This window comes from Pistacia vera, unplaced genomic scaffold (assembly GCF_008641045.1).
Source record: "Pistacia vera cultivar Batoury unplaced genomic scaffold, PisVer_v2 Contig204, whole genome shotgun sequence".
Lineage (NCBI taxonomy): Eukaryota > Viridiplantae > Streptophyta > Magnoliopsida > Sapindales > Anacardiaceae > Pistacia > Pistacia vera.
The window spans coordinates 1,631,384-1,644,526 of record NW_022196007.1 but is presented as its reverse complement, the minus strand read 5'-3'; the positions used below and the strand labels follow the sequence as shown (position 1 = coordinate 1,644,526).

At 37.6% G+C, this 13,143-nt stretch overlaps 2 protein-coding genes across 2 annotated transcripts; both read right to left on the bottom strand.

The window, feature by feature from the left end:
- Window positions 1-4,441: 4,441 nt before the first annotated feature.
- On the bottom strand, window positions 4,442-5,248 carry LOC116128755 (protein PYRICULARIA ORYZAE RESISTANCE 21-like). The gene is made up of 3 exons (XM_031414501.1): window positions 5,145-5,248; window positions 4,910-4,991; window positions 4,442-4,830 (listed from the first exon to the last, which is right to left on the bottom strand). Exons 1-3 carry the CDS (start codon window positions 5,151-5,153, stop codon window positions 4,442-4,444), a joined length of 480 nt encoding a protein of 159 aa, XP_031270361.1. The 5' UTR covers window positions 5,154-5,248.
- Window positions 5,249-6,408: 1,160 nt separating this feature from the next.
- Window positions 6,409-6,984, bottom strand: LOC116128864 (protein PYRICULARIA ORYZAE RESISTANCE 21-like). The gene is made up of 2 exons (XM_031414636.1): window positions 6,874-6,984; window positions 6,409-6,786 (listed from the first exon to the last, which is right to left on the bottom strand). Exons 1-2 carry the CDS (start codon window positions 6,962-6,964, stop codon window positions 6,413-6,415), a joined length of 465 nt encoding a protein of 154 aa, XP_031270496.1. The 5' UTR covers window positions 6,965-6,984; the 3' UTR covers window positions 6,409-6,412.
- Window positions 6,985-13,143: the final 6,159 nt, after the last annotated feature.

The window sequence follows — 13,143 nt, the reverse complement described above, 5'->3', positions numbered from 1 at the left end:
CTTATTAGCTCATATAATATACACTCTTTCCCATTTTACCCTTACTCTTTCTTGAAATTTCCACCTTTATCCTTTGATTCTTTACAAACTCACCCCCATTTTACACTATTCTCCATGAAATTTCCTTGCATTTTACTCCCCACTTTTCTTGCTAATTAGGGGTAGAATGGTCATTTTACCCCTATGGAGAATTCTCTAGAAACCTCAAGAACTTTTTGTCGCCCCGACGAAACAATCCAGAACCGACACCGCCAACACAGAACCAACGTCATCGCAGTGAAGCTTCTCCCTCGCCTCGGCAAAGACTGCAACTCCAAAATCCGCTAAGTCTTGATCAATTCCAAGGTAAACACTCAACCAAACCCAAAACATAAACAATATACAACCTCATTTAGGGGTAATTCAGTAACCCTTTATGCAATACCATAAACAATGGCTACGTATCTCAAGTAGGGCGTTACATCTCCCTTCAATCAAGTCTTCCAGCATGTGAAGTCTTCATCTTAGTACCTGCTGACAGACCAATGGTCAACCACTTAAATAGGTACGAAAGGTAGTACTTCTCACTAAATGACTTGTACCACATAGAGAGATGAGACGATTTGTTACAGAAAATGGCATTGTCAGTAGAGCATTAAGGCCGGCTTCCAATTCCAAAGCTTGGTCCTTGGTCAACGAATGAATGAACACCTCCGCTAAGGCAGTTCCTTCAGTTGACCAGGGAATGAACTAATAACGAAATGACTCAGTTCTAGGATCGAGGGGTTTCTTGAGTCGCCTTTCGAGTTGTTCATCTTCTGCCAAAGATCAAAGAACGAACCTTGCCCATTCCTCGGCACAGCGAGGTAGCATTAAGGGCTGGCTAAACGAATACATCTTCTGGCAAAGTGATTGTAAACGAAGCTGCTTCTAGCGGCATTCTTCCTCTTTTTTTCTTCTTCAGAAGTAGCTCGAACTATCTCTGCAAGCCCAGAAGCAGCTCAATTCCCTTCTTTCTCCCCGTAAGCTCTATGATATGAATGGTATGGAATTCTTAATGGAATACCTTCATGTCGCTTTGAAATGAAAGGAAACTCGTCGCCTTGCTGGTCTAAACCCAGTGGAAAGCATTCGTCTTTGGACCCAGCTGCGAGTGTGATTTGATCCCTAACTGGAGAAGATGCCTTAAAAGCCTTGCTAGTGGTCCTGTAAGCGAGAAATGGAATTTTCTATCTTTTGAGCTCCTTCTTCGAAAAGTTGGTTTTGGCCAGTTCACCGGGGAGGAGCAACTCCTTCCTCTGGGAATGTGTTAGTATCACGCTCTTCTTTCCTACCTTCACGCCAGGTGTCTGACCTCTTATACTAGTCATTCGGCATCGTAGATAGGTTGCTGAAGAAGGAACATTGCCCAGATCATTGTCAAGTGGGACCAGAAAGCTAGGCGAATTAGCACATTCTTTTAGCTCGGACAAAGTCTTTATTCTTTGCTTTGATTAGTGATATGGTTCAGTAGAGGAAAGGAAGAGGAATGTAAGTAAAGAAATATCTTCCCGTAACCATAGGAATATAGCTCCATATAGGAGCTTCTTGAAAGAAGTTGTTCCAAAGACTTAAATCAGATGAAAGTGTTAATTCCCCCTTATTCTCAGAAGAGAAGAAAAGAATGAGAATGGATCGATGGATGACCATTTGTTCTTAAGAATTCGGAACCCAATCATAATATCTTAGTTAGCTAAGATATTATGATTGGGTTGATCCATATCGGGTCTCACCTAGATCGTTACCACGAGTCTAGGACAGAAAGAGGCTCTCTGCTTACTTCGGAGGTCTCTTTCTCCAAGTCTTCTTCTATCGGACGAGCATACCGAAGAGATATGAATGTGCAATTAAGTTCTTCCATAGCCAATAAGAGATTCTCTTCGATCCTTAATCTCATCCTAAGGGAAACCTACTTAGCGGGATGATCTTTGCTTTGGATGATGGATCTTCAGGTTCTCAGGTCCACTAAGCAGAAGGCGGGAGCGGGATCAAGGTAATATCCTCGAGTAATCTTCCTCCTGCCTGCAATCAATCGTAGCCGAGCAAAAGCGAAACTTCTGCTACTCGCGTCGCCCTACTCGCAGAACAGACAATGGCACTTGCCGTAGAGATATCTTTCCAATTCGCCTCCAGTCTCTTTTCTTTCTTCAATCAATCAATTTCCCTTGCATCAAACAATCACCGTTGCTTTGACGAAAGAAATGAATGTAGGAGTAATGAGAGCTGCAGTCTAATGCTCTTCCGAAGTGAATGTCGAAAGTGTCAAAGATTGCATTTTGGTGCAAGAATAGAACCGCTAGTGTGACGGTTGTTCCAATCCGATAAGCCTCTATTCTCCATGACTCTAGGGCTAAATCTTGAGACAGGCAGAATGTTTGTTAAGCACAGAGAGCTCTCGTTCCTGCCATTCATTAATATCGTGATTCATTCCCCTCAGAAATGGAAAAGCATTTCGGTATCAAGTTGATAGAGAAGTACTTAATGTCCCAGAAGGAAGAATGTCAGTCAGACTGAGACATAAAAAGGCCATAAAATAAAGCATTAGATCTAGCTCAGACCTCAGTCTCAGGTAGCTGTTGGAAAGGACATACAAAGAGGGGAACTTGAGCATTTCAAGCAATTCCCACTGGATCTCGGTTCACATCACACCTTGCTTCAACCAATCCTTCTACTTGAGTCTTTGGCAGAAAAGAAAGCTACAACTAGGTTTGCTTATAAAGTGACCGTCTTCTCTAGTGGGAATTCAGATCCTGAATAACTAAATAGATTCAGCTGAACATGCTTCGAGACATCGACCCTATGGTCAGAATCTTCAATCTGGAAGCTTTGCTAGTGCATTAGGCCAACGAGACATGTCCAAGATGCTACTATTGCAAGAAGCCAGGTCACATGATTGCAGACTCTCGCAAGCGACATAATGCAAACTCTTGTCGACAGTCAGACACAGCTCATCTTGCTACTCCCCCGGAGATGCCTACTGAATCAGAAACTTACCAATCCCGTTACTCCATAGGGCCTCTGAAGCATTACTTCTATGATCTTAGGAGCACTCCCACGCCCGACACAGATAGTTTGACCCCATGACAGCGGAAGCAGATTTAGAGGTTAAATCCATCTTGTCATATCTTTTCCTTCTACAGGTATTGGCTCCCCCTTACACTTACAACATAGGGGGCTGCTTACTTTCTTCGGGTGCATCGAAGAAGATGACTGGTGATTCTTCACTTCTTTCTTCTCTTCGTTCTCCATCTAAGTTCCTTATTGTTTAAACTGCAAACTCCGAACAATTCCCTCTAACAAGTCTTGGTACTCTGTCTCGTTATCATCGAATATGTTCTGCTCTTTTTCATCTTCCTGCTCTCCGTGAATCTTCTTTCCGGCTTGAAAAAAAAATGCTTATATTCAATTCTCTCCTACCTCCTGTCTTATAGAGGATCATCCGAGAGGTCTTTTATAAGGGGATTGGGAAGGACCGTAGAGTTGGCAAGCTCTCTTTTTTGGAGAAACTTCGTTTACCTCAGTCTTTTGCCTTTTTTGCTGTGTCTGGTGTTGTTTCCTCTACTCCCATTTTTTTGTTGTGGCATCATAGATTAGGACATGTCTCCAGCCCAAGACTTAGATATTTTATTTCTACTGGAATGTTGGGGTCTGTACCTAACATTGAGATTTCTACTTATATGGGTTGCAAGCTGGGAAAAAAGTCGGCCCTACCCTTCCTATTTTTAAAACTCTCTTTCTACTTCTCCTTTTGATCTTGTGTCCGAAGCCAATCCTGCCTCTCTGTTATCAAAAGGAGATCATCCGTATATGTCATTTTTGACAGAACAATGAAAAATTTGACTAAAATCAAGGTTTTCCGTTCTGATTCTTGAGGTGAATATATCTTCGCTGCCTTCCGAACTCTGCTTGCTTAAACTCACTTCACTTACAAAGCACTTTCCCAACGATCCTGCCTCTACACTCCTCAGCAAAATGGAGTTGTCGAGCGGACGCCATATATTGGAGACAGCTCGCTCTCTCTTGCTCTCAACTTCTGTCCCCAATCAATTTTTGGCTGAAGCAGTTCTGACTGCCGTATATTTTTTGAATCGAATACCTTCCTCTGTCATCTCTGGTCTCTCTCTTTTTGAAAGAAGATTTTCTACCCCGCATGACTATGAAGAGCTTCGAGTCTATCGAGAGAGGATATGGTGGTAACTCCCGCAGCTTCGTCTAGAGCCAGGCATCTAGCCTCGATTTACATTCGAGGGGAATTAGATGAGAAGAGAATGTACATCGAGAAGAGGAGAAAGGCAGGACACGCAGGCCCTATTTAATAAAATACAACCATACATACCCAAAAATAATTAAAACATTCACCCTTAGGTCTAAGGCTCATGTACCGGGCACCATACAATATACAAACAAGTACAAAGCATACATTTCAAAAACAATCAATTTCTGAAATTTNAGTTGGTGCTGGATCAGACGCCTTGGGTGGTTGTGGCTTCTGTTTCGGTGGTGGGTCGACAATAACAACTTTTGGTTTTGTTGGTTTGGGATCTTCTGGCTTCTCTGCCTCTTTCTTCTTCTCGGGCTCTTTAGGTTTTTCCTTTTCGGGTTCTTTCTTCTTCTCGGGCTCCTTGGGCTTTTCCTTCTCTGGTTCTTTCTTCTTCTCGGGTTCTTTAGGCTTTGCAGGTGGCTTGATTTCGATACTCTTGACTGCTTTACCGCCTTTGCAGCATATCTTTTGCATCAATCTATCAGGACAGCAGGTAACCACTTTTATCGTCACCGTGTTTTGCTTCTCGTCGTAAACTTGGTCTCGTATCTCTGCCAATAGCACGTCCCTAAAGTTCAGAATCAAACGCACAAGTAAACACAAAGAAAGAAACAAAGGAGAGAAACTTACCTGGAAATTTACAAAGCACTTTCTTCACTTTCTTGTAACACTTTGAGCACTGGAGGTCAACTTTCAGCAGCATTATCGTAACCTGCAAAGATTGCCGATTTCGTTAATTCCTTGGTGCTCGTTCCAAATTCGAAGTAGTATCATTTGTACAGATAAGAAAACAGTTTAATGGTGATGACAGTGTAAGAATGATAAACTATGCTTAATCAGAAATATAAGAAAGAAGAATACAAACCTCTGCCATTTCTGTGAGTGCTCAGATCTGAACCTCGGAGCACAAAGAAGAGTGATAGATTATTATTTATTATGGAGTGGAATGATAAGAGAGAGAGTTCAAGAATCTTCTGTACATGAATTAATTAAGCCAAATTGCCTGTTAAGAAGAAGAAGTTAAAACACTACATCATTTCTTAATAAACAATACAATATTCAGATCAAATTTGTAGGTGATTGATGATGATTGGAGAAACCTTGACGAATAAACAAGGTACATTTGTGAGGTGAGGGTCTCCCATATTACGTAGACATATTTGGGCTCTCCAAATTACTCTAAAAATCTTCATTCAATTAAAGTTTAATTAGATTCTAACACTGTGTAGATATAAGTTTGAAAAGTTAGACAAATCTTGATTACATGTTACCTTTTTTGCATAAAAAAAAAAAAAAAAAAAAAAAACCGTGTATCTTTACCTATATTTATATCAATTCATTAATTGATATTTCATTTAAATAGTAATTTCACGTCACTTTGTATTCATTTATAAATATTAATAAGAGACTTTGTATTAGTGTTACTCTTTCTAAAATGTAAATATAGCATCAAATCGCTGAAAGGCCTTGAAGATAGAAAACCATAATGATTTCAAACTTCACTTCAATAGTCTCGTATCCATGCTACCTCGACTCTAAACTCGATGTTTGTTAACGTTGACTAAGTGGGACATTCCCAAACTCTTTCTTATCAAACCCCTTTCTTGTTCCCTTGTACAGCCTTTACCAGACCTTTTTCATCATGTGTTCTGCCAAAGAAGAAGTTCCTGTCTGCCTGCTCAGATATTGCATCAAAAACAAGGATTTTTTATACATCGAAATAAACATTCATGTTAGTATCTTTATCTCCTATAGTCACAAACTTTATGCACTAGTTTGCAAAGTCGGTTCCTGCATCGATCGTGCTGATATTTTCCCACGCGTTCCTTGTGTAGAAAAACACAATTTTCCTATAGGAAGATAAGGGAGAAAAAAAGGAAGCCAACAAGAAACGGTACCTTTTACAAAATTATTGAATTACAATATTTCCACCCTCACAAAAACTTATCAAAGAAGAGAAAGACACACGCTCACACCCACAACCACAAAAACTTATTAAAAAAGAGAAAGACACATGCCCACACCCACAAAAACTTATCTATGAATATTCCACGTAATTAACAAACCATCATGAAAGAAAATCAAACTAGAATATTGATCGATAACCATATGCATCGATCAAACATAATGTGATTACATAATCGAGCAAGGTTCTTCACAATAATTGTAATAACCACAACGATTCCTGCAATAATAACCCCTGTTGCAACCACAATTACAACCACTAACCCAACTATCACAAACTGGCCTTCCAGAACATGGAGTTCTCCCACAAACAATCTGTTCACACGATCCCCCACACGGATGTGGTTTCGTTGGTTCCTTCGGTTTCTCTTGTGGCTTCTTAGGCTCTTCTGGCTTCTTAGGCGGCGGTTTGATTTCTATACTTAGGATTGACTTACCGCCCTTGCAGCGGATCTTTTGCAATATTTTTTCAGGGCTGTAGCAACACGCCACTTTTATAGTAACTGTGTTTTGCTTCTCATCGTATACTTGATCTTTTATTTCTATATATCAAAGTTAAAGAGAATTAATCAAATCCAATAGCTTACATATTCATGCACAAATATAAACACACACACACAGAGACTCACGTGGGATTTTACACAGTACTTTCTTGACTTTCTTGTAGCACTTGCAGCATTTCAGGTCAACTTTGATCACCATTGTCGTAACCTCCGCCATCTTTGAGAGTGTTGATAGGATCTGAACCTCAAAGCATAAGGATCAAGACTGGTTATTAGTTATATATAGACTTGAATAGGTTCTCTTAAGTAATAATTAATTAAGCCAAATTGCATTTGAAGGACAGTTAATTACAAAATTAAAGCCCGACTGTCTGGTGACGTTCTCCAACTGACGTAGGCTTATTGACCCTATATGTATATATTCACAATCCTGCTCTCATACCTTTGATTATTCCACACGTCAATCAGCATCATGCATTTCAATTTCTCCGTTAGTCTTCACTCTTCCCATCAACTCTTCTCCATCATCTTCTCTAATTCAACTAAAAATTGGCAAAATTGAAGCATAGAGATGTAATCGATGACCTCAGTCAACCGATATTCAAATGAAGGATAGCGACTTCACTAATCATAANCTTCTCGTCGTAAACTTGATCTTTTATTTCTATATATCAAAGTTAAAGAGAATTAATCAAACCCAATAGCTTACATATTCATGCACAAATATAAACACACACACACACAGACTCACGTGGGATTTTACACAGTACTTTCTTGACTTTCTTGTAGCACTTGCAGCATTTCAGGTCAACTTTGATCACCATTGTCGTAACCTCCGCCATATTTGAGAGTGTTGATAGGATCTGAACCTCAAAGCATAAAGAGCAAGACTGGTTATTAGTTATATATAGACTTGAATAGGTTGTCTTAAGTAATAATTAATTAAGCCAAATTGCATTTGAAGGAGAGTTAATTACAAAATTAAAGCCCGACTGTCTGGTGACGTTCTCCAACTGACGTAGGCTTACTGACCCTATATGTATATATATTCACAATCCTGCTCTCATACCTTTGATTATTCCACACATCAATCAGCATCATGCATTTCAATTTCTCCGTTAGTCTTCACTCTTCACATCAACTCTTCTCCATCATCTTCTCTAATTCAACCAAAAATTGGCAAAATTGAAGCATAGAGATGTAATCGATGACCTCAGTCAACCGATATTCAAATGAAGGATAGCGACTTCACTAATCAGAAGTGGACATGGTCGATGGACCTGCAAAAAAGAATTATAACTTTGCAGTCAGGCTGCTGGTTGTGATAATGTTACTTTATTAATGGCGTCAACTTGTTGAAATTTTCGTCAAGAAATTATATAAAAAATATTCATTTCAATCGACTTCGCTTCTCTCTGGCCTCTTCCCACCGTCTATTTATTCTCCAAGTCTATATCCATCCAACTCCATACAATTACTTTAACATTTATGTCAAATTGTCAATTAGGTAAGAAAGGGAAGATAACACTTATAGCTAGTATGGAAATTATTGGGTTACATTTATTTATTTATTTTCTTTTAAATTCGGATACATATTTGCTGATTGTAGTGCATTGAGCCTTTACCAATCAATCCTGATAGCAACCAAACACATCACTTTCTGTTATTTGATGAATCAACCAAATCAAAATAATCGATCCCTATCTTCCTTTTCCGCATGGTGAGAGGAGAATTGTGTCTGGTTCAATCCTTCTTCCTTCTTCATGTTTTCTCAATGATTTGTTTTCGATACATCTTTATTACCTATACCTAGAAAGGATATATCTCTTTGAATTAGTAGACATCAAAATATTTAGAAAGAGGAGGAAAAGGAAATGCACTATGGAAAAGTATTAATGGAGAACAGTAAGTTGTACCGACTATCTTAATCCATATCCTTTGGACGCAAATTAAAATTTAAAAAATGATTTATGAAGTGAAATGTTATAGTCATTTTTTTTTTTTATATTTTAACAATCCAAAAACCCTTTGTGAAACTAACGAAGTAGATACTGATTGAAAAGATACATACCGACCAATAAAAATATGGATAATATTTCAACGTAGGATGCGTCGAAACCCTTCTAACAAAGTAGATACTGATGAAAAGACTTGACACCCACCTTTAAAAATATGTTGTCTTGTGTCACATATGGATAAGATTTCAAAATAGAATATGTCCAGGGAGACAACGACAAATGATGCATGCACCACCTTTGCTTTAGATGATTCTGCAAGCTGCATTAGGATTCTCTTCGCAAAAGTAATCACATATATTAACTCTGTAACAACCGCCACCGCCACTCCCACCCCAGCTATCGTAAACCGGCCTCCCGTAATATCCGTCATAACATATTGACGGTCCCCCCCTCCTCACGCTCCTCGTAGCATTCCCTGCAACACGTTGGGTTCGAATAAGCCGGTGGTCAACAAAAGTAACCTTACTGGCTTGTCTTGTTTTGCCGGCGGGTGGTTTCTCTTTCCGCTTTGGAGGTTCTTTTGGCTTCTTGGGTTCTTTAGGCTTTTCAGATTCTTCCGGCAAGGCGGGTTCTTTAGGCTTGGGTGGAGGTAGAATTTCAATACTCTTGATTGAATCACCACCTTTGCAGTTAATCTTTTGCTTGATCTTCTCAGGACTACAGCATACCACTTTGATCGTCACTGTGTTCTGCTTCTCGTCATACACCTGGTCTTGTATTTCTGATCTTTTTCACAAAAATCAAACATTCCTTCTACATTAATTACACACATACTTCAAATTCATTAACAAAGAGAACTAGTGACTTTCCAATATTTACCTATATTTCTAATCACCAATCCAAGTTATTTTCATGAATTAATGTTTTGCTTTTGTTAGGTTTCGTCGGTTGATGTGGAAAATGCTACCCTTACCCACCTTTGTTTGGAGTATTATTAATATTCAACAGATTTTGTACCAGACCCCTTGACTTTTAGTTTAGGCAGAGCCCATATTTTGTGGGTTAAGTATGTTAATTAAGTAATTATCATATGATGACAAATTAAGTTTGTCCATGTGATATATGGATTAATATAATATGCATTTATGAGGGATCGATACAGAGGAGGAATGAGTTCAAGCAAACTGTTTTTCTTCTTTCAGTTAAAAAAAGAAAATTAAATATTGCCTATAAGATAATTTAAACTTGGTTGAATGTAAGNTCTTGTGTCACATATGGATAAGATTTCAAAATAGAATATGTCCAGGGAGACAACGACAAATGATGCATGCACCACCTTTGCTTTACATGATTCTGCAAGCTGCATTAGGATTCTCTTCGCAAAAGTAATCACATCTATTAACTCTGTAACAACCGCCACCGCCACTCCCACCCCAGCTATCGTAAACCGGCCTCCCGTAATATCCGTCATAACATATTGACGGTCCCCCCCTCCTCACGCTCCTCGTAGCATTCCCTGCAACACGTTGGGTTCGGATAAGCCGGTGGTCAACAAAAGTAACCTTACTGGCTTGTCTTGTTTTGGCGGCGGGTGGTTTCTCTTTCGGCTTTGGAGGTTCTTTTGGTTTCTTGGGTTCTTTAGGCTTTTCAGATTCTTCCGGCAAGGCGGGTTCTTTAGGCTTGGGTGGAGGTAGAATTTCAGTACTCTTGATTGAATCACCACCTTTGCAGTTAATATTTTGCTTGATCTTCTCAGGACTACAGCATACCACTTTGATCGTCACTGTGTTCTGCTTGTCGTCATACACCTGGTCTTGTATTTCTGATCTTTTTCACAAAAATCAAACATTCCTTCTACATTAATTACACACATACTTCAAATTCATTAACAAAGAGAACTAGTGACTTTCCAATATTTACCTATATTTCTAATCACCAATCCAAGTTATTTTCATGAATTAATGTTTTGCTTTTGTTAGGTTTCGTCGGTTGATGTGGAAAATGCTACCCTTACCCACCTTTGTTTGGAGTATTATTAATATTCAACAGATTTTGTACCAGACCCCTTGACTTTTAGTTTAGGCAGAGCCCATATTTTGTGGGTTAAGTATGTTAATTAAGTAATTATCATATGATGACAAATTAAGTTTGTCCATGTGATATATGGATTAATATAATATGCATTTATGAGGGATCGATACAGAGGAGGAATGAGTTCAAGCAAACTGTTTTTCTTCTTTCAGTTAAAAAAAGAAAATTAAATATTGCCTATAAGATAATTTAAACTTGGTTGAATGTAAGTTTCTTAGTGTTGTAAGTGGTAAACTTTCACCAATTTGGCAAATGGCCTATGCAAGTCCAATCGAAGACAGATGAATTATGATTTGTTATTAGATAATTAGCCTTATAAGAGGTGGATTGGTGAGAAAAGACTATAAATTGAGCTCATCTCCTTCATTTTGTTTCTAAACTCAATTATGAGAAAAAGTTAATAAAAGGTTCTCCTTTCTGCCCTCTTTATTCTACTTTTCTATTTCAGTCCCTGTTAGTTTATTTTATCACAATTACACCACTAAGAACTAAGAAGTGAGATTATAACACTTTGAGAAGTTTTGAAATTTTTCTCACCGACATTCATTTTCCTTGCATTTTAAGTCTAAAATGTAGCATATTTATATGGTTAAATAAGAATTCAATGTTAATATACTGTTACTGTTTACAATATGATACTGCAAAATTTTCAATCCCAGTTCTTATAACAATGTGGAATTATGAATTAGTATTTTTTACAAATGTGAACCTCTAACTAACAATGTCTATAAATTTAAATCAACTCATTAATTATTATGCAATGCTCTAAAGATTGGATCGGGCCTTGACCCAATCAAGAGACCAATTCACGGTTTGATCGGTCGGACCGATGACATCACCAACCAAATTTAAAAAAAAATTATAAATAAGTCCTTTAAATTTTAGTATATTGCAAAATGCCTCTAAAAATTGTAAATTATCCCTAAAAGTTTAAAATATTTTAAAAAGTGCCCAAAAATCATAATTATTTCCTAAGGTTTTTTAAATACTGCAAACACTCTTGAAAAATTATGAATTATCCCTATAGGTCTAAAATATAACAACCCCCCCTAGAACCTGAATCGTACCAGAGAGGCTACCATTTCCTAATCCGACTTACTAGTCTAGTTCAGTTTTCAAAACACTATTGTTATCTCATTTAAAGAGTAATATCACATTATTTTGTATTACTCTCAGTAAGAAGACTTTGTAACTTGTAAGTGTAAGGCTACTCATTAAATGTAATTAGGCAAAGGAGAAGTCTCTGTCTTCATGCATTGAAAAAGGAGGACAATGATGAGAAAAGGAAGCCAATAAAAAATGGCACCTTATGATATATATATAATATATATATATTATATTATATATTATATATATATATATATATATATATATATTCACGCAAAAGCCAATAGTAAACACAACAACGAAAAGGGTCTTTAGCAACGAAAAAATTAAAGTTTACTATATTAGGGTTGCAATTTTCCACGCAGAAACCAATAACATGTTGCACCATTCACTATATTAGGTTTACAATATTTCCGCGCAAAAGCCAACAAAAACTGTTGCAGCGGGTCTTTTGCATTATTTTTTCAGGGCCGCAGCTACACACCACTTTAATCGTAACTGTGTTTTTCTTCTCATCGTAAACTTGATCTTGTATTTCTATATATCAAAGTTCAAGAGAATTAATGGAAAACAATAGCTTACATATTCATGCACAAATATAAACACACAGACAGACTCACAGGGGATTTTACAAAGTATTTTCTTAACTTTCTTGTAGCATTTGCTGCAATTTAGATCAACTTTGATCACCATTATCGTGGCCTGCGATTATTAATCAGAAAATTTAAGTACTTAAGAAGAAAATTAAATGTCAAGAGAGGAGAGTTAAGGAAGGTGAGATTAGTTTGCAAACCTCCGCCATCTTTGAGAGTGTTGATAAGATCTGAACCTCAAAGCTTAAGGATCAAAACTGGTTATCATTTATGTATATACACTTGAATAACTTCTGTTATGAGTTAATTACAAAATTAAAGCCCAGCTGTCAGGCGACGTTCTCCAACTGACGTAGGCTTATTTACCTCGAAATGACTTCAAAAATTATTGAAGGATTAAAGGGTAATTAATCTTACTTAAGACTTTTAATTATGCACATGATCAATATGTATATAATCACAAACGTGCTCTTATAACTTCGATTATTCCACACATCAATCAAGGATCATGCATTTCATCTTCTCTAATTCACTTAAATATTATTTTAACTATCCAAGATTAATTAAAGATTACTCAAATGAAGGATAGCGACTTCACTAATCAGAAAACTTGTGCAAATATGTAACTTTCAGTGGTAATGTTACTT